The sequence below is a fragment of the Phoenix dactylifera genome, chromosome 16 (genome assembly GCF_051530095.1).
Source record: "Phoenix dactylifera cultivar Ajwa chromosome 16, Ajwa_hap1_PhDact_Kaust_v1.1, whole genome shotgun sequence".
In the NCBI taxonomy this organism is placed as follows: domain Eukaryota; kingdom Viridiplantae; phylum Streptophyta; class Magnoliopsida; order Arecales; family Arecaceae; genus Phoenix; species Phoenix dactylifera.
The window spans coordinates 23,316,357-23,336,265 of NC_143205.1; the positions used below are offsets into that span (position 1 = coordinate 23,316,357).

Genomic DNA, 19,909 nt, shown 5'->3' on the forward strand with positions numbered 1-19,909 from the left:
TTAGTATCGTATGAAAACATTTGGCATTCTAGAGGAGCCACAGCTGCCCTCTTTTGCGGTGGAGCGTGCAGCGTTGCATGTCCTACAACTGCTACGGTTCACATGACCCTTCCACCTCTCAATTTCGTTGTTTCCTATGCAATTGAGTTGTCTCTGACTTGAAAGGACTCCCAAATGTGCAATGAATGCTTGCAATCATTATTACGTGGTGCAACGGAGGTCCACTTGGCAAACTTGTCATGAATATGATATACTAATTAATTTTAGAAAAAAATTCTCCTTAATATGAATCATAAATTACTAAAAAGTTACTTCTGATTACTCATTCATCACCAAGAACAATGTTCAGGAGACATGAGATCAGAATTATAATATAAATTTATAGATCCATCTATTTAAAAAAAAAAGAGAGAAAAAGCAAAGAGGTTGATCCTATACAATCACCACTGTCATGCCCATTATAATTCTAAAAAAATTATATTTTTAATCAAATATAATACAGTCTGATGATCATCTGTTTCAATATTTTTTTTTTCAGAAAGAGATCCATTTAATCAGAGACTAAAATAGATTATCACTTGAAAGTAGAAGCGATAATTGCCATCACGCTGGTACTAAGTATTCCATTCTAACACTGCATAAAAAATATTTGGAATACGGAAGCAGCGAGAGCTGCCCACTTTCTTGATGGTCCGTGCGATGCCTGTGTCCTACAACAACCACGCAGTTCCTATGACCTTCCACCTTTCACATTGCTGTCTCCTGTACAATAAATCTGTCTCTGATTTCCAAGAGTTGAAACATGGGCAATGAGTGATTGTATTTCATTACCACTAAAGTAACTGAAGTCCACTTGATAAATATTTTCCTAAAAGTGGTCTACTAATTAATTCTTTCAAGGAAAAATTCTGTTTAATATTTCATAATGTTGGATGATGCTGAATCAAAGATAACTTCTGATTACTCATTCTTCACCAAAAATGATGTTCAGAAGAACTAAGCTCAAAATAATAATATAGATTTATCGTGATCTATTCGGATCTAACCCAATAAAAAAAAGGAAAAAAGCAAGAAAAGACTGGCCCCATCCATTCCCGACATGCCAACCATGACTTGAAGACAGCATTGGAGAGGATCCAAGTCCAATCCAATCTTAAATACGGCCACCGCCGCTACCTCTCCAAAGCCAATAACTTCGTCTTCCACATCCCCGCTCTCATAGCCATACCCTCGTTTGAAGAGAGAGAGAGAGAGAGAGAGAGAGAGAGAGAGAGGGAATGGAGAAAAGGAGAGCAGAAACCCTCCTACTCTTCTTTATCTTCTCCATAGCCGTTGTGGCCGGGGACTGGAACATCCTCAGCTACATGGCCAAGAAAAGAGATCATCATCAAGTGGGAATCAGCCTAAAAAACTACTGCGAGAGCTGGCGGATGAATGCGGAGCTGAACAACATTCGGTGTTTCGACGTGGTGCCTGGCGAGTGCGTCGGCTACATCGGCAAGTACATGACCTCCACGCAGTACAAGGTGGACGTGCAGCGTGCTGCCGAGGAGGCCACACTCTTCCTCACAAACAGCTTTCTTCTGGGTGGCGATGGCAAGGATGCCTGGGTCTTCGACATTGATGACACCCTCCTCTCCACTGTGCCATACTTCAAGAAGCACCAATTTGGGTAGACTATTTGTTGCTCCCTCCCTCCCTCTGTCTCTATGTGTGTGTGTTTGTGCCTCTGTAAAATGTTTAAGTCTTGATTTGTCTGAGATTTAGGTGCAACATAGTTGCACTCATTTTGAGATGACAAGGTTGTGATCCTTGGCATGTGCCCTCTAAATCTCAGGTACCAACTATTGGTAGTTATTCTTAGTTTTACTAGGAATATGCTGGCTATCAGCAATCCCACTTGCACGCCCTGTTCGTATGTGATGATGATTAGATGCTACTAATGCTAGTTTTTGATGTTCATGGAGTCGTGTAAATGTCATTGTGTGGAAGGGCTGTTTTGCGGTGCAGGGGAGCTACGACAAACAGAACTTCCATGGAGCAATGGATGGAGGAGCGGAGTGCGCCTGCCGTGGAGCATATGCTGAATCTATACCATGAGATCAGAGCACGAGGTTTGAAGGTCTTCCTCATTTCTTCCAGACGGGAGCATCTGAGGGACGCCACCATCGACAACCTTGTCAAGGTTGGGTACCTCGGTTGGGCCGAGTTGATCTTAAGGTTTGTAGTTCCTATCTCCTACAATCTTCATATTTTGATGCCGTATGTTCTGATTTCTTCTTTACTTAGTTTTCAGTCATGCTTCAGCACTAAGAGCTAGAGGGCAAAAAAAAAATGTTAATTACGAGAAGTTACAATGATGACACGTCATAGGATTGATGTCATATTGGAAGGCACCATCAAGCCCATCCATTTGTGGATCATGGATACATTCATGACCAATTTTTCCATATAGTTTCCGGATTAAATACAAACTTTTGAGCTCCTCGACTCTGTTCTCGGAGCCAGCGAGCATCTTTTATTCTATTTATTACGGTCGTCGAATCTGCAACTAGTGACCGTCATTTTTTATATGATTCAGGTGCTCAGAAGACAGCTACGATGCGGTAGCGAGTTATAAGGCCGAGCAAATGCGAAGGTTGATGGACCAAGGCTACCGCTTGTGGGGGATTATGGGAGACCAATGGAGCAGTCTTGTAGGCCACCCCAGTGCCGAGAGAACATTCAAACTCCCAAATCCCATGTACTACGACGCTTGAGATTTCTTTCTTTCTTTCTTTCTTTCTTTCCTTCTTTCTTTTGGATTTTCCCTCTTCCCATTCCATGAATAAATAATCCGCCCCTTCAGCAATATATGATGGATGAAAGATTAATCTTACCTTTGTATTGGCCTTGCTACAAGTAATCTACTTCAGAGACTTTGGAAGCCCTTCACATCACTCCTCTCTTGAAATACACACTCAACATACGCTTGCACAAGAAAGTACCATGCTGCAGAAAACTTCTCACGCATATACACCATATGTTAGATCAAAAAACAAGTTGAAATAGCTTACAACTACAAACAAATAACCATGAAGAGAGAGTGCATCAAGTGGACTTGCATCTACTCTTGACTTTTTCACAACTCTCTGTAGTCTAGCACAGTAGTCAAACAAGCTTCCATCAAAACAACGCCTGGTGGTTTCTTTAGACAGGAAACCCTCCTCATCACTTGCATCTACTATTGGCCAGTTTCCTGCATTCAGTTTATCCTGAATTAATTACAATCACATTTCAAAAGGCTTGTAGACAATGAGAATGATGGTCATAATAGGACCATATGCAAGTGAGTGACTTTGCATAATCTTTGTCCCCAGAGGAAAAGGTGAAAGTGGAACACATTGTTATCTAATTATTCATAACTCAGATAATGTCAAACTAGCAGTATTGGAGCTTCTTTTTGAAACTAATTATGTGTAAAAATATTTGACATGTTAAATTATCTGTTCATTCTCAAAGATTATGAGGAGAAGTTGGGTGAGCTGATTTAGATCCATTATGCCAGAAATTTTAACCAATGAATTAGGAAAATTTACATTTTTTTCCTCTCTTTTCAAGGCCACAATATAAGCAAATATACAGGAATCTTTAAGGGTTATAGCTTATCCGGCTCTGTTTATGCAAATTTACTGAGTACATTCTCAAGGTCGAACCGAACAAACCTAAAGGCACCAAAGATCAAGTAAGATTCCAAGTGATTAAGAAATGTTTAATTCCAAGTGAATATATTCTCGCCGGATTTTGGTTGGCGCACATATTAACTTTCACACGTGAGAGATCTTGGTCGGTGGCTCAGAAGTTTTGATTGTTTTACCACAAGCAATGCTGCTGCTGCTGCTCTCTGGCTCAGATGATGATGATTCTTATTGTCCAATTAATGTACTATTTGATGGATTCTATCGACAATTTCCACATTTGAAGGTAGGATACCTGACGATGTCTTTTCTGAGAGAATAGTTCCTTCCGATATCCTTCCTGTTTCACCATAAAACGATAGTGTACTTCTGAATCTTAGCAATGGGGGATGTTTCGCATTATATGTCTGCATCTATCCCTGCAAGTTCATTAGCTCGATTTCTCGGGATAGAATGATATAATTCATTTCATTAATTCATATAATGTTCATATCAAAATTTATTCTGATGTATAGAAACCTTGCTCATAAAACGCAGTCATAAAGATAAATAATATAAGGAATATGGAATTAATTCTAGAGAGGAATTAGAAGGACAAAGACAAGGACGGTTGGCACAAATACATTTATTTGAATAAGTCCCTGTGCTAGGCTGCAAATTATTGTGAATCATTTTTGGTTTGCACCAACTCAAATTCTGCATATGATCAGCGCATTAGGTAGCTACAATTGCATCACCTGAATAAGTCTCCCATTGATAGATGATGCCATCACCATGCCAATCAAAGAAGGCAGCATGTCGCTGAAGAACACTCATTTGGCAGTGGTCATGGTCCCTGGAGCCCTCGGTGTTGGTTGCGTCGGGCGCCGCCGAGGCTCTTGGCACGTCTGCAGAACAATAAGAGCATGGATTACTTCATTTATTTTGTGTTCTCTGCAAATAAATTCTCCTTCAGTCCATGGTTGGAGGTTTTAGGGTTCCCGTTGGAAGCTCAAATTCATCACTCAGCTGGGTTAACTGGAGTGTCGATATGAAAACATTTGAAAAAATAATACTTTCATGCTCTGCCTAAGAATTGCTCCGATTCCCAAATGCAAGGGACCAATTTGAAGCATGCTTGGTGGAACCTTCTATCATGGGTGTCACACCAGCTCTTTATACAAGTGTGTGATTGGATATTTCCAAGCTTTTAAATTCTTATACATATGCTAATATTTGCTCCATGAATTTATCTAAATTATTGTTGGTTTAGAAAATTGAACGGTCCTCTTAATTTTGCCCCATTTGGATTTGAATAAAAATTGGACTGTCGAATTGGAATTTACACATATACTTTTGATTATGATCCTTGGCTGTGATCTTTTCCAACAACAACAACAAAAAAAAAAACTTTGGGATATGATTTATTCTATTAGATACAGTGGCATTTCAAGATCACACTTTTGAGGTGCCTCTGATTCCATTCTCTATTCCCGCTTTCAGTTTCGTTTTGGATAACCTTCTGAAATGACTGCGTATCCAACCAATCTGTAGTTGTAAATGTCTCAAGTAGTTTTCCCCATGAAATATACTGTCCTAGTGCGAGGCATAGTGCAAGAATACTAAGCTAGTGCTGGACAGATTCGATTTCATGCTTAGTATCATCAACAGGTGTAAATATGCTTTCATCCGTCACATTTGTTCTCACCAACTCTAAAAGTTAGCTTTCCATCAAACCAACAAAAAAAAAAAAAATCTAAAAGTTATCTTGAACAGGGAAGTCTTATTCTTTCCAATCTGCTGGTGATCATGGTATTATTCTCTGTTAATCCTCCAGGATGAAGGCATTGCGAGTTGAGAACCTGCCTCATGCTCTAGACCTTTCAAGAAAGAGAGGGAAAGGGCATCTTGGATCCTTGTAACTGCTGCTGCTGATGCTGATAGCCATGTGAAGGGAGAACCTCCATATCAAATACAGTCATATATACTTGCCATATCTTCATGGTGTGAAACTGGAGGTGGCTGGAATAGGAAGAAGAAACAGTAATATAATAATTCAGGATCACACCTAAAAAGGCTAGCTGAAATGTATTATTTGGATTTTTTTGATCCTGTATAAATATCTAAGATCTACTCAGCGAATAATCGACATGGAACCACCCATACAAGTCCTTACATCCCAACCTTTTCGTCATTTTTTTTAACCTATAAACCTAACAGACCTAGCTCCTTGAGCCCATGAGGTTTTTTTTTTCAGTAATTTCTGCTTTAAGATTTACAGCTATTAAAAGCAAGATGGGCGTTAATAGGCACTGATTGATTTCCTTTTTCCTTTTATTTTTTTTGGGTGTTCACCTTAAAAGCTTGGAGGCCATTATTTGGAGCAACTATGAAAAGCTTGGAGATAAGACACCTTAACATAGCAGCAAATACACGACAGCAATTGCCTTATCTTGGAGGCCTCTCATTATGTTGCTGCATATACATAAAACATTTTAATAATACAATTATGCAGCAAGACTAATGATAATTAGTTTATATTTCTCTCCTTAATATCCAAGTATTTTTTTAAAAAATTAAAATCTGAAAGAAAAACAAAATATGTAGTCCGGCTCAATAAAGCTTTATATTAATCTAACGTTTTTTTTCTTCATTCAGATGCAAGCGGCATTACAAATTGGATATTGATTTGGGTTTGGGTCAGGAACATGTATAAGCCATGCGGTTGACACGTTGGCTCTGTCATTAGGTTAGATCTAAATTAAAAGATTTTATGAATTATCAAATGGTGGGGATTGGCCTATGGGAGGGCTGGCTGTCTTTTTTTTGGGGGAAGCTGAGATGGAATTCCTTTTTTTTTTTTTTGCTAGAAAAAAGAGAGAAGGGGGGAAGGAAGGGAGAAGCTCATCCCTGCGTAGCAGTCCTCACTAGGCCCCCATTCCGTTAAGAGAATATTCGATGCGAGCAGAAATGACCGTATATTGGGTATCCCGGCCGGTTTTACTTATATCCTTCTATCCGTAGATCCGGCTCGATTATTTTTATGGGCTCCAACACAAATTTTTCATATAAGTATGTCAGACTTGGCACTATCGAAGCTATTAACGGACCAATAAGCTCTTTCAAACTCCATATTTAAGTAAAAAGCACTCGGTCTCCCTAATTTAATCGACCTCAGTGGATTCCAAACTTAGAGCTATTTGGTTGGAAGCCCACTGAGGTGGCAGAGAGATGGAATTCTTCCGTGCCCCACTCGACTCGGCGTATTTCCTTCCCTGCTCCTCGAGGATGCCATCTGCCGTCCGACAGCAGCGAAAAAATAAAAGAAGCTTCCTACTTTCCGCTTTCTTCTTCTTCTTCTTCTTCTTCTTCTAGGCTTCCTGCTCTCGGTCCCGGGCGAGGTAAGAATTCTGAAGAACCCACCGAGACTTGAGCGCTCTCTCTGTCTCTCTGCGCTCCTTTCGCTTGTTTTTCGTTTTCTTTCGGGCGGACTCCATCACCACCTCGAAGAGTTCTTTCGGTTTTTTTAATTTCTCTTTTGGATATCTCTATTGTGTTCTGCCTTTTTTTTTCTAGTACTAATATTTTCTTTGTTCGTAACCAATGGATAAAGATTCGTGAAGTGAATTCCTATCAAGAAGATTACGTGGTGTATTTCTTTTGGTCGAATAGATGAAAGTTGACCAACTGTATACAAGTTTTTGTTTTTTAGGGAAAAAAATTGGTGCGTTTTCATGTCTTCCCATAGAGTAGTTGCCTGTTTCTATCTGGTTCTATGGAAATCTGAATAATCTAGCACCACATCCTTGTTGGTGACATGGTGTTCGGTGCTGATGCCAAGTTTCGCGCGAAACAGGAAAGGGTCACCAGTCTTTAATAAAGTATATATCATTTTGGGGAACCAAGACGGAAATCAGATTACTGTTTCTTGGATTCCTCTTGCTATAATATAGTGGCAGGCCGTATCTTTTGGCAGCTCGTATGATCATCTTTGTAATTCTAATAACTAGAATTTAATACAAGGTGTTAGTACGTAAATGATTGCGTTATAGGTTAGAACATAGCCTACATAGGAGAAGAAACTCGGTTAATGGAAAACCCTCGTTGACGGCCAACAAGAACAAACCACAAAGGTTCGAGTGATGATACTGAACTAGCATGGTTTTGTCCTCGAATGCTACATTTATGGGATGCAATATGCCAGAGAGGATCAATTGCTCTCGTAGATTGCGCTCAGCTGCTCAAGAGAGTTCCTCTGCAGCTTAGTCATCTCTCCCTTGAAGAAAATATTTTTAAGATGTTTTGTGCAAGTGATGCCAAGGTACTTGCTAGTTTAATGCATTGCCAGACTCAGGAAGTAATAGTGATCTGCGGAGGCTCTATGTAATTGAGACTGAAGACCTGAAACTATAGTTTGCACAAACGTATCTGCGAGTTGGGCAATCAATAAATAGTAAGCAATATGGAACCATGCTTGTCTTTGCAGCACTCATGAATTACATTTTTCTCCTTGCTATTGAGAAAGCTATGCATGTGTGGTTGTATTTTCAGTAGAAATGATAGGAAAATTGAGAAGAACGTTAAAAACTAGTGGAATTCCAGTCTTAAGGCTTTGAAAGATTGAATAAAAGTGAATCAGAGGTTGGCTTCATCATGGTCAAGCCCAAACACATGCATTCTATCTCTTCTTTGACTGTGTCTGACCTGTTACAGACTGAAAAGAGGCAGTGTCTGAGTTGTGGCCATCATAAACTAATACTCATCACTGTTAATATATGTAGACCATTGACATGAATAACATCATGCTCCAGTTGCTTCCACTTGTATCACAGGCATAATAAATAAGCTTTGATCTGTTATATTTATGCTGGTCAATTTTAGAAGCTATGGAAGGCAAGATTTTGATCAATGTCTTCCATTACTTTCTCCTTTTCTTGCCTTTATATTTCTATTTAGATTTCTAATGTCAATATATTTTTTGTTATTTTCTCAGTCACTATAGAACCATCTCTTCTTTTTCTTCTTTGAATATAACTAAGTTCTTTTTTCAAGTTATGAAATATACTCTTGTAACAAAATATAGCTTGTTTGAACCTTTCTTTTTTAATTACTTCTCCTGCTGGAACTAGTAGTGGTTGCAATATTGATAATCATGAACATGCTTTGGTCAATAGTCTTAAACTCTTTGTTCTAATAATTCATGATGAGCCTTGTTTGGCATATTTTTGATATATTTGATTTATGCTCTTTATATCTTTTCCACTTCTCATAATGATGCACTTTTTCCAGTAAGTTGCATAGGTCTTATCATCTCAATTAGTACAAGAAATATCAAAGTAATATTGATGCATATAATTGTGAGCACGCAGTGTCGAACACGTAGCATGAAGGACTGGATATAAGATGGCAATCTAAGAATGGACCGGGTGTTAATTTTTTCTTTATTAATTTTATTTTCTTTTACTTAGTAATAGAGATCGACAGTTAGCTCCGATTGATGCATCTCCAATAAAGTCATTACATGAAAGTATATTTTAATGTTCCTGTTGTGTATAATGTTGTAAAAATTCCAAAGAACTTAGCATTTTTCATTTCTAGTTTTTCTGACTTCTTCTTTGTCTTAGGCATATAGTCTGTGATTTTTTTCCCCTAAAATTTAACAGGGGTGATTACTGATGGCCTGATAGTGCCTTCTTCTGAATGTGGAAAGGGATTGAGGCTCCAAAAAATTTTATTTCTGCTCAAATGAAATATGAAACAACTTTATAATACGGGAATTTCTGGAATCGTGTCCTCATCTTTACCTGTTCTGCCCATTTCTCTGGAAGAGAAGTATCTCAAACTGCTGGATTCTCAACAGGTTACAATGGAAAGGGAACTGAGAAGTGATCCAATGGCACCGCTTCATACTCCATATGTAAAAAACAATGGGGTTGCCGAACCTTTTTTCTCAACAGCTTCAGGGTTCTCTTTGGATGTTCATTGCACTTCCGTTCCACCCTATGAGAGGCAGCCTGTTTCTGCTTCGTATATTTCTCAACCATCAAGCAGTGCTTTGTCTTTGTCTTCAACATATTCCTCATATTCAGGAACATGTCAACCTTCCATGAGTAATTATCCCAAAGAGTCTGCTGAAATTACCTGGTATTCGGATTCACTTCAGGGAGTTCTTGATTATTCTGATAATGTCAATACTGTGAATGATCAAATCCAAAGCAACTGTGTTATGACGTCTGACAACCTTATAAAGCAAAATGAATGGCCAGATCTGACAGATTTAATGAATGGTGATTGGGGGGAGTTCCTGGATAACAGAGATGCAACTGAACCTCAGCCAAAGGCATCTGACTTTCATGTAAGGAGGGGATATTTTATTTAATTTTATGTTACAGATATAATTCTAGAAATGATACTGCTATCCGGGAAACCTGTGGATTGTCAATCCAACCTCCTGATTGGTTTATGGGATAAAGATAATTACCAAATGAAAATCGTACTCAATAATTTGTATTATAAAATAAAATATATGGTACATAACCTGTCTCTGATAATGAGAGAGAGCTATCCATGTAACAAAACATGGTATTGACTTCCCAGTCAATAATTCAGTGGTTGAGTTCTCTCGAGTTTCATTAATAAAATGGCATTTTTGTTGCAAGGGCATCTTGTGATTTGAGAGGAGAAATTTATTGTGGCTAATATGTTGTTACTTTGGGTTATTTATAAATAATATCTATTGTTTTATTGATTTTGAGTATATACTGCAATTTTATCTATATTTTCTTGTTGTGCAGGTTGTATATCCAGCAGCACAGGCATCTACAGATTCTTCAGCTTACCATTCACAGATCTATGAATCAGTTCATTCTCATTCTGGTGAGCAATGTGCTGTCGGTAGTCTCTCTTCTTCTGCCAATGCTGCTCCAGCCAAGCAACGCATGCGGTGGACCCCAGAACTCCATGAATGCTTTGTAGAAGCTGTTAACAAGCTTGGTGGTAGTGAAAGTAGGTAACTGCTGTTCCTGTATCTAAGGAAGAAAAATAGTGATATCTTAGGTGACTATTTAAGTTCTTTATCTTGATATGTTGTAGCTTTTTCTTACAGAAGCAACCCCTAAAGGTGTGCTGAAGCTAATGAATGTTGAGGGCTTGACCATATACCATGTCAAAAGCCACCTGCAGGTCGGTGCTTGGGTATTCTTTTATATATGTGTATACTTGATTAGTTATAACATTTGATGATATGTGATAGATCTTTATATTGTGGTGCAGAAATACAGAACTGCTAGATACAGGCCAGAATCATCTGAAGGTTTTTCAATAGTTTACTTAATATCAAACTTTCATTGAATAACATTGTTAAAGCTTCTAGAAACTTTCTATCTTGAACTAACCATATTAAAAGCCACCTAATCCTCCCATTTGCTTATTCAGAGTCTGCATGTCTACTAATATGTTAAAAAGCTTTGCTATGTTACACTTAAAAAACTCAGAATTCATTTATTTTGTTTGTAGCCATGATCATAATGTGGCAGCCTCTCTGTATTCACAAGTATCTTATGGAAGATCGGCAGCATTTTTCTGAATTTTTTTTATTTTTTGCTTGCACTTGTGTGTGGCAGGAACATCAGCAAAGAAGATCACTCCACTTGAAGAAATGCCGTCTCTAGATTTGAAGACGTGAGTTGACCATCACTCGCGATGTAACTGTGCTTGCTAATTTTGGTGTAGCCCACCTGTTATATAGTGCTATTTTTCCAAGTAATTCCACAGTTTGTCATCTTAAAAAAGCAATTTAAGTGCAGTGATGAAAATTCAAAACTATAACAAATTTAAATTAGCAAATGTTGTAATTCTCATAAACTTAAGTCCAAAATTTATTGTCTGAATTCTTTGTGGCTTGACACTGGTGTGAATAGTGCTAGCTCCACACTTCCTTGATATCTTATTTTATTTTGGCCCTTTATGGCTTTTTGGTTGGCCGCAAATTTTAAATAAACATACGGAAAAAAAAATCTGATTTGGGGGTTTTTAAGAAAAGTTTATGGTTCCTATGCATCCATAAAAAGTGTTTTCAGGTTATATGAACTGCCTGATTTCATGAAAAGTAACTAAAGAAAAACTTCATAAACTTCACAGATTATTATGCTTTTTGTTAACCTCTTTTTGTAAAATGTGAATGGCCTTAATATTACCTTTGACTCTCTATTCCACAATGTCCTCCCTTTTTTATTTTCTTACATTTTCTGGTTCTTTTTCTGGATAATTTACTTTAAAATCTACTTGATTGTTAATATTGGCGTGGAAACAGCAGCATTTGATCACTTCCAGTAATTCTCAAAGAAAATGTAGTTTGTAATACTGCTTTTAGGGCTAATCCTGTCCATCTTCTATTGACAGTGGAATTGAAATCACTAAAGCATTGCGGCTCCAGATGGAAGTCCAGAAACGACTTCATGAACAACTTGAGGTATTCAATAATGGTTGAATTGGATGTGGCATTGAAAACTTTCAATGTTATATATGAATATATTTGGTGTTTAAGTTATTTAATTGATTCTGAAGTACATTGATATCTAGCTGAATACCTTTGTGTGTGGCTAGCCTCTTAAGAAATCAGAAGCGGGACATCATTATCCTTTTTTACAAACGATCCATGTATGTCTTTTACATACATGGTCTTTTTCTGATGCTGACTCTAGATGGCAATGCTTGGTAATATGCGTTGCTTGGGTTGATCTTTGCATTTCTAACGGCTCTGTCTTCCTTGAGGTCGCTGTAGTTGAGGAATTCAACAGGCTTCATCCTTTTCATAATGAATGGCTTCTGGGTGCTACTACACAAATTTTATGCTATCTGCTGTTGATCCAAGTTCTTTTCTCTGTCAAATATTGACGAGTTGCTACAATGCAACGCCTATGTAGTCCCAGTGCATGTTGGGTGTCAGGCCAGGTTACTTAAAAAGTCGGTGCCTTACGAATGAACATGCCTAAATCTAACCTTTTTCCCACCATGGGTGACCATGCTTGCAGTTAGCTCATGAAATCTATAAGTTCATAAATATAATGTAAGTAGATATTTTAACATCGGGAATTGAAATTGCTATCCTTTTTTGTGGAAATTTTTTTTAATTAAAAAAAATACATTTTTGCGTTAGAATTACCTTTTTTTTAAAAAAAAAGTAGCTTAACATGTGGATTATGTAAACATTTTATGGACTCAATCATTAAAGGTAGATCATGACTAAAAACTTAGGTCAATTTTTATTTTTAAGCATTTTATGTTAAATAAATTATTAAATAAAATATAGTTTTTAGGCGATCTGTATAAATTAGGGTAACATCAACATTTTTCACAATGCTCTTCCTCGACAGATTCAAAGGAAACTGCAGTTGCAAATTGAAGAACAAGGAAAGTACCTTCAGATGATGTTCGAGAAGCAAGGCAAGGCAGGCAGTGACAAGCTCAAGGCACCATCAAATGAAGAAGATCCCTCCTCCCAATATTCTGACCTATCACATAATGTCACCAAAGATGGGATATCAGAAAAAGATCGAGCTGAAACAGAAAATGGCCCTTCTGGTGCAAGTATCCTAGAAGAATGTTCGCAACAGGTAGGGGACAAGCAGAAGATCGTTGAACCTGATGCTGATATGAGATCAAATACGATTAGGTCTCATTCCTCACCTCACAAGCGTGCGAGGAGCCATGATGCAGATGTGTCATCCGCTACATCAGCATTTTACTAACGAAATCATGCTCTGATGTCTTGTGAATAAAGCAAGTTTAGTACAATCAGGATTTCAAGATGACTTGACTTGCAGAAGTTGACCTGTACCAGTGATTGTTGATGAAGTGCTTTCTTCATATTTTGATAAATAACAAGGGCTAGGATTTAAAGCTTGAGTTTACTATCTAAAATTTCATGTTTCAGATCTGTTGAAGCAATGAATAGCTTTTGGGAGCAAGTTTTTTAAGGCAGAAATGCTGTTACTTGAAAGAGAGATTTATTGTATGAACCGCTGACTTACTCTGTCAAATTTCCTCTGAGAAGGTTACTTGATAGTATGGATCCCTTACAAGGCCGCATTCGTACTTATGTGCTTGTTTATTTTAACTAGCTTAGTTTTCACCGACTTGCAGCATCGAATGTTGTCAAGGGGTTGTCGCTCGGTCTGTGATCTTACACCATCAAATTCAGACTGCATCTCCTCTCTTTCATTTTACTGTTTCCCTCTTTGTTTCAGTTTCTTATCTAATAATTTTTTATTAGTTGTAGTAAGAATTTATCGAATGGCAGTCTTCGGCTGGCAAAGTTGTTGGATTGAAGCCGTCTTCCTGGTTGCAAGTCCATGGGCAGTTGGGAAATGATGAATTTCATCTCCTGGGGAAGTAGAATGGGTTGCAACTATCTGTTTCTCAGAATGTGGACTTAAAAGTGATCTTGTTGCATCTGTTCTTTGTTGGTTGCACTTGTAGTGTATGCCTCAAAATTGGATTTTGTTGTTGCACTTGTAGTGTATGCCTCGAAATTGGATTGGCAAAGGACCAAGATCAGATGTTGGCATGCATGTAGTTTGAATTTTCAGTTGAGATGTTTGAAACTTTTTTTGAAAAAAAATGTCACAGGACCCTTTTCTCAATAAACGTAAAGCCCCCCTTGCATCCAGAGAATGTGAAGATGCCCTCACCACAACTTTCCATATTTCTCGTTTCATAATTATGGAAGTTTCCACAGCAAGCGCTTCAGTTGTAACTGAGGGGTTTAAAATGATCTCCTTGGCCAGGCGGCTGTTAGGGATCTGAAATCTGAATTTCATAAGAATGATGATACATGAGCCTGTATATAGATCAAATATTGTAGTTAACCCTAAAAAGCTCTCTCTGAACAATTCCAGTTAGCAGAAGGTCTCTCCACATAAATCAGCCACCCAAATAGGCATAGCACAAGCTAAATAGAATTTATTCACCAACTGTCATAGTTTCATAAATATTCTCTGTAAAAAGTTAGAAAACATGAACTGTTGCCAATTGAGAAATAATGCATCAAGTTTTTGGAGTAGATTAAACTCACAAAAGAATTGTTACAGACATCCATCATTGCCCTTGCCTAAACTGTTTTCAATTCACAGCAATATATATCACAAGAACTCATTATTGACCTCTCCCCTTCCACATTGATAAATTCTAAAATAAACCAAAAATTCAATTAGTTGACAACATCAACAATCAACTTCCTTGACTTCAGAACTGACCACCTCAGCCGCCGATAGTATGCAGCTTGGAGAAGAGCAAGTGACAACAAGAAGATCCATTTGAACCCCATCTACATGAAAAAGAAAAAAAAACAGCACAATACTAATCATGAAGGAGTGATCGAAAATGAACACTAGAAACGTAAAAGACACTACAACAAAACCTAATTACCAGTTTCCTCTCTTCCATTTCAGGTTCTGCTGCCCATGATAAGAAAGTAACAACATCCTTCCCCATCTGCGATGACAATGGAAAAAATTAAGTAATAGAAGTAATGTGAAGTTGCAGCATAAATACATTTCAGAAAGGCAAATAAAAAGAAACATAAACATGAAAAGTTAGGAATATTGCCTGTGATTCAGTTGCTGGGGTACCATCTTCATACTCGACTGCACCGTCGATAAGCATTTTGGGCATTGCAATTGCACCACCAGGGAAGTAAGGGTTGTAGTACAGACCATCTCGAATCTGAAAGTCCCAGATAAGTTGGTTAGCATATTCACTCAATTGACAGACACTGCAGCATTCATTATAACATTTGGATTTTGGACCTTTGCTGCATATGGTAAAGTGCAAAAGTGAACATCTCTTCACTATCCATAAGAACACATATGTATAAATATGATAATAACAGAAATGATATTGTTCAGGAGAGAGAGAAATGCTTGTTTAAAAACTAAGCATTCTAAGCAAGTTCACCACAAATCTTCACAAATAAAACTCATTATCATGGTAATAGGGGTGAAAGTGGACCGGATGGTATTCAACCGGACCCATTTTCTTATCTGTATCTATCCGAATATAGGTACAAATTTAAGCATCCAACTAATATCCGAATATGTATCCATATCCATCCAAAAAAAACTAATATGCATATGGATAGGCAACTATCCAACCCATATTCAAATATCAGGTTCTATTTGTGATCCTATGTAATCTTATATAGCAGTTGTGAACTTTCAAGTGAAATAAATGGAACTGATTTAATTTACCTTATATTAAGTGATAACTTTGATTTTACGGTTATAAAGTTTAACTATCTGATTTATATCCATACCTATATCCGTACTTTCAGTATCTTCTATGTATTCATATAGTTTAAAACAAATATGAATATGAATTTTAAAATCTGATTAATACCAGTATCCGCATCCATATTTGTCAAATATAAATAAATATGAATATGAATATATACTGATATCCAATCCATATTCGATCCATATGCAGCCATACATGTTAAAATCCCAAAACACGAAACTGCAGCTCAAGTATTTTAGAAGAAAACAAAGGTCAAAGTTAGGAAATAAAATCATCATCCAAGCTTTTTTTTTTCCATCAAAATAGGATTCACCATAAAGCACAAAAGCCAAGAAGGCTCATTGAAAGAATGTGGAAATTTTTACTCCAGGTGTTAACCTTGCACCAATCCTTTAAAAAAATTGTGATATTCTTAGTCAAGGCAACTTGAGACATGAGAAGGGCCAATGATGAAACCTAGAAGCCTAATTGTTGGGAAAATAGACCAAGTTTAGTGGTGGCAATTTAAGCTCAACCAACTAGGGAGCAATTCTCCAACATTTCCTTAGACTCGGAATGAGTTTAGATGAAAAGGAGAATGGCAATGTTTGGCATAGGGAAAATGGTTCTCCTCATATGGCATATATTTTAAGCCAAAGGGCCGATTGAAACACAGTCCCATGGAATCTAACACTAAATATGCAAGGAAAAATTATTTTTTAATAGATACGTCCATATAGCTAATCAGAAGTGCTAGCAATTATCATCTAAAGGCTGTAAAATTCAACATAGGCAAATTGTAACATGAATTATGATGAACATGGAAAAAATGTTGCAGTTAATACTTATAAAACAAAGGAAAAACATTACCGAAACACCTGCAGGAGGATCACGGTAACCTGTGAGTAGGGCAAAGACATAGTTTTGTCCACTGTGTCGTGCCTGAAGGAATATAGAAACCAACATTAGTAAAAAAGTACACAAATATATTGATGGAAAAGGAACTCCAGATTTTCAGTAATACTACCTTAGTGATAAGGCTTAAGTCTGGAGGATATGCTCCTCCATTGGCAAACCTTGCTGCTTGTTCATTTGGATATGGCTGAGGGAAACGATCACTTAATTTACCAGGACGTGTAAACATTTCACCTTCATCATTTGGCCCATCAACCACCTCAATTTCAGCAGCCATAGCCTTTGTCTCTTCTTCAGTGTATGCCACACCAACAAGATCTCGATATGAAATCAGAGACATTGAATGGCAAGAAGCACAAACTTGTTGGTAAACTTGGTGACCACGCCGAATTCTGCTCAAGTTAATTATAATTAGTATAGCAGTCATTATACATCCACATTAAAATTGTTATACAGCTTGGTTATCTAAAATTATTATACATGTTTTCATTGTGTAGATGAACAAATTGTTGGTTACCTGAAATGGACAGAATTTTTTTTGTGGCTATGCTACTAAGCTACTCAGGTTAGTCATTTAATGTTAACAGAAGGGATCCTTTCAAAGTTTATGCACCATCTCAAAGTATGAAGTCATTCAGAATCAGGTAGTTGAATTAAATTGGTACGGTGAAATAAATTTTTTTACAGAAGCAAGAGAAGTTTTAGTAAACATACAGATAGTGTTCCACTTACGATGCATGGTCATAGGAACTAAGAATGCCTTTGTGAGGCCAAGGATAACTAGGACATGATAGGCCATGCTCAGCTTCATCAGCAGATGCTATAGTAGCAAAGCTCAATATACCAGAAACACCTGCTCCAAGGAATGCCAATGCTCTTAGTGACTTCACACTAGCAGATCCAATACTTTCTTGATCTTGCTTAAACACAAAAGATGGAAGCAAAAGTGGGGCCTGCACAAAAATGATAGATGGTTAAATGCACTAAGAATGGAAATAATACAATGCAATGCAAGTTGACCAGAGAATGTCACAAATGCTAGAACATATAACTCCTTTGAACCAAAAGAATATAATAATTGAAAAGCCCATCAGTAATTTTTGTTCTTCTCCAACTGCTCCAAAACAAGCTTCATCTATTTGCGAAATGAAGATCAAGTATATGGGTGAAGGAAGCAAATGTTGGGGGGGGGGGGGGGGATGCTTACAGATGATTGAAATTGAGGTCTCCTCCTCAAAAGCTGGTGGATGGCTCTTCCTGCAACCATTTTTGTGAACTCTTTGAAGAGTGAAGATCAAGCAGCTCTGCATATGCAATAAGAGAGCAGACAACAAAAGGCATGTGAAATTTCATCGAGGTAAGTTCAAGTTGTCGCCTTTGGAACAGTGCACAAAGAGGAGAAAACAATTCTACATACATTAATCTCCGAAAATAAATACAAAAATACAATATGGAAAAGATTTGAATTTTCCAAGGCAGAGTGTGCTGACAGATATTACTCTCTATTAGGATGCTACAATATGTGCATTGGTGTCCATTTAAACTTTATATCTATCAGCTAGTTTATAATCCAAGAAGTCTTGTTTTTCATCCCATTTACATTTACAAGTCCATCAAATATTGCATGCTGAAAAGTTACTTTTATGTTTGAATATCATTCTGCCAATATGTGTTAGTATTCATTGAATTAATACTCTTAGCAATTATCATAGAAGGATACCACTTTCCAGAAAATAATCACCAAAGTAGATATGATCTGTTTCAAGCACTCCATTGATTTGATATCACAGACCACTGAACAATGGCTTTGGACTGAAGCTTCAGAAATGAAGTATGTTCAGTTTTGTTGATTGTTTGCATTTGGGTTGGGGCTAGGTCCACCAGAACAGATCATCCATGGACTAACCACGGAATAAGCACAGTACAGACCAGTTCCCACTTTTCACAGTGAGTTTCAATATAGGGCCAGAAGAGTCTGCATGTCATACTTTCAAATTGGGTAGAACTCACTTTATAATTGTCCACATATTGATATGTGTTAACAAGATCAACAATTTCTCCATATCATAATGGACCAGCCAGGATGATACATGCCCTGCTGTTTCTTAATGGTGCAAAAAACTCCACTTTGGTGTTCTATCTAGAAAACCTAAATTCTGACTCATTCAACCCTATATGTAAATATATATATTTTTTGACTGCAACCCTGTATCTAAATAGCAACTTGATTAATCCATCAATCTAAACCTTTAGCCCCTTTGCATCCATTCGGACACCAATATCTCAGCAAAAGAATGCCAATAGGGCATTTCAACAATATATTTTTCACTCTCAAATTGATGAAAGACAATAAACCAGTGCTTTCTTCATTAAATAAATCCTTACATCTGAGATATGACAGGAAGGGACAATCTCGAAGACTTGCTCATAGGCAATAGGGAATGAAAAATGAAGCAAGTCAATCAGCCGACTTTTTCTCCAAATACAACAAACTATTTTTCTCAGATGGGAGGCCAACAGTGCAATAAAATTTATACGAATTAGCACTTCTCAATTAATTATGATCAGCCAACAATAAAAGCTCAATTAATTAAATAAAAAATAAAACTATTCCAACTTGAATCAGCCATGATAAAGTGCCGTAAAGGAAATAGTAAAGAAAAAAAAAAGTCATTTATAGCCACTGATCTCAAAAATGACTCTAATGGCATTTCGAGCACATCTCGACAGTATAAAAAATCGGAGGAAAAAGATAAATCCGAACAAGAAATAGGATTGTGCGAGCTTGTTGGAGTGAATCAAATCGATAAATATATAAGTAGGGGGGTCGGGGTGAACAGACACAGTATGCTTCGATCTACCTGAGAAAGATCGAGAGCGAGCGAGAAGGATCGTGGCTTTCACGCGCCTTGGAACCGATCGGGGAGAGAGCCGGGTAATAGCTAGGGTTTTTAAGATGGATCGAAGGAGGATCGGAACAGCTGCGGTCAGTGGGCGAGGGGAGAAGGCTCCGATATTATGGGGAATGGATCGGCTGGTGGGGTACGAAGTGGGGCAGGTTTGCC

General features: G+C 37.5%; 4 protein-coding genes across 7 annotated transcripts; 2 read left to right on the forward strand and 2 right to left on the reverse strand.

Moving 5' to 3' along the window:
• The first annotated feature begins 616 nt into the window (after positions 1 to 616).
• Positions 617 to 2,878, forward strand: LOC103711846 (HAD superfamily, subfamily IIIB acid phosphatase). 2 transcript variants are annotated; one of them, XM_039114982.3, is made up of 3 exons: positions 617 to 1,672; positions 1,993 to 2,220; positions 2,582 to 2,878. In XM_039114982.3, the coding sequence occupies exons 1-3, from the start codon at positions 1,278 to 1,280 to the stop codon at positions 2,757 to 2,759; spliced, it is 801 nt and encodes a 266-aa protein (XP_038970910.2). In that variant the 5' UTR covers positions 617 to 1,277; the 3' UTR covers positions 2,760 to 2,878. The 2 variants fall into 2 exon arrangements, with proteins under 2 accessions (XP_038970910.2, XP_008796365.3); XM_008798143.4 differs by having other exon boundaries at positions 858 to 1,672; positions 2,011 to 2,220.
• A 127-nt stretch (positions 2,879 to 3,005) lies between these two features.
• On the reverse strand, positions 3,006 to 4,493 carry LOC148699810 (peroxygenase-like). Its single transcript, XM_088712351.2, has 2 exons — positions 4,415 to 4,493; positions 3,006 to 3,238 (listed from the first exon to the last, which is right to left on the reverse strand). The coding sequence occupies exons 1-2, from the start codon at positions 4,491 to 4,493 to the stop codon at positions 3,006 to 3,008; spliced, it is 312 nt and encodes a 103-aa protein (XP_088568477.2).
• A 2,355-nt stretch (positions 4,494 to 6,848) lies between these two features.
• Positions 6,849 to 13,755, forward strand: LOC103711845 (protein PHOSPHATE STARVATION RESPONSE 2-like). 3 transcript variants are annotated; one of them, XM_026806494.4, is made up of 8 exons: positions 6,849 to 7,057; positions 9,320 to 10,011; positions 10,451 to 10,661; positions 10,762 to 10,838; positions 10,929 to 10,968; positions 11,279 to 11,336; positions 12,057 to 12,126; positions 13,031 to 13,755. In XM_026806494.4, exons 2-8 carry the CDS (start codon positions 9,409 to 9,411, stop codon positions 13,403 to 13,405), a joined length of 1,434 nt encoding a protein of 477 aa, XP_026662295.2. In that variant the 5' UTR covers positions 6,849 to 7,057; positions 9,320 to 9,408; the 3' UTR covers positions 13,406 to 13,755. The 3 variants fall into 3 exon arrangements, with proteins under 3 accessions (XP_026662295.2, XP_008796363.2, XP_008796364.2); XM_008798142.6 differs by having other exon boundaries at positions 6,885 to 7,057; positions 9,517 to 10,011; XM_008798141.6 differs by having other exon boundaries at positions 6,849 to 10,011.
• Positions 13,756 to 14,695: 940 nt separating this feature from the next.
• On the reverse strand, positions 14,696 to 19,847 carry LOC103711844 (cytochrome c1-2, heme protein, mitochondrial-like). The gene is made up of 8 exons (XM_088712369.2): positions 19,706 to 19,847; positions 18,052 to 18,148; positions 17,577 to 17,797; positions 16,957 to 17,236; positions 16,800 to 16,871; positions 15,264 to 15,380; positions 15,084 to 15,149; positions 14,696 to 14,982 (listed from the first exon to the last, which is right to left on the reverse strand). The coding sequence occupies exons 2-8, from the start codon at positions 18,109 to 18,111 to the stop codon at positions 14,866 to 14,868; spliced, it is 933 nt and encodes a 310-aa protein (XP_088568495.1). The 5' UTR covers positions 18,112 to 18,148; positions 19,706 to 19,847; the 3' UTR covers positions 14,696 to 14,865.
• Positions 19,848 to 19,909: the final 62 nt, after the last annotated feature.

Coding starts and splice junctions, on each gene's coding strand:
- LOC103711844 (XM_088712369.2), bottom strand. CDS start 18,111: ATGGTTGCAGGAAGAGCCATCCACCAGCTTTTGAGGAGGAGACCTCAA. Junction 17,798..18,051: donor GACCTCAATTTCAATCATCT/GTAAGCATCCCC, acceptor ATTTTTGTGCAG/GCCCCACTTTTGCTTCCATC. Junction 15,381..16,799: donor ATCCTCCTGCAGGTGTTTCG/GTAATGTTTTTC, acceptor TGGGACTTTCAG/ATTCGAGATGGTCTGTACTA.
- LOC103711846 (XM_039114982.3), top strand. CDS start 1,278: ATGGAGAAAAGGAGAGCAGAAACCCTCCTACTCTTCTTTATCTTCTCC. Junction 1,673..1,992: donor TTCAAGAAGCACCAATTTGG/GTAGACTATTTG, acceptor ATTGTGTGGAAG/GGCTGTTTTGCGGTGCAGGG. Junction 2,221..2,581: donor TGGGCCGAGTTGATCTTAAG/GTTTGTAGTTCC, acceptor TATATGATTCAG/GTGCTCAGAAGACAGCTACG.
- LOC103711845 (XM_008798141.6), top strand. CDS start 9,409: ATGAAACAACTTTATAATACGGGAATTTCTGGAATCGTGTCCTCATCT. Junction 10,839..10,928: donor ATGTCAAAAGCCACCTGCAG/GTCGGTGCTTGG, acceptor ATTGTGGTGCAG/AAATACAGAACTGCTAGATA. Junction 11,337..12,056: donor CCGTCTCTAGATTTGAAGAC/GTGAGTTGACCA, acceptor TTCTATTGACAG/TGGAATTGAAATCACTAAAG.
- LOC148699810 (XM_088712351.2), bottom strand. CDS start 4,493: ATGAGTGTTCTTCAGCGACATGCTGCCTTCTTTGATTGGCATGGTGAT. Junction 3,239..4,414: donor TCAATGGGAGACTTATTCAG/GTGATGCAATTG, acceptor AACTGAATGCAG/GAAACTGGCCAATAGTAGAT.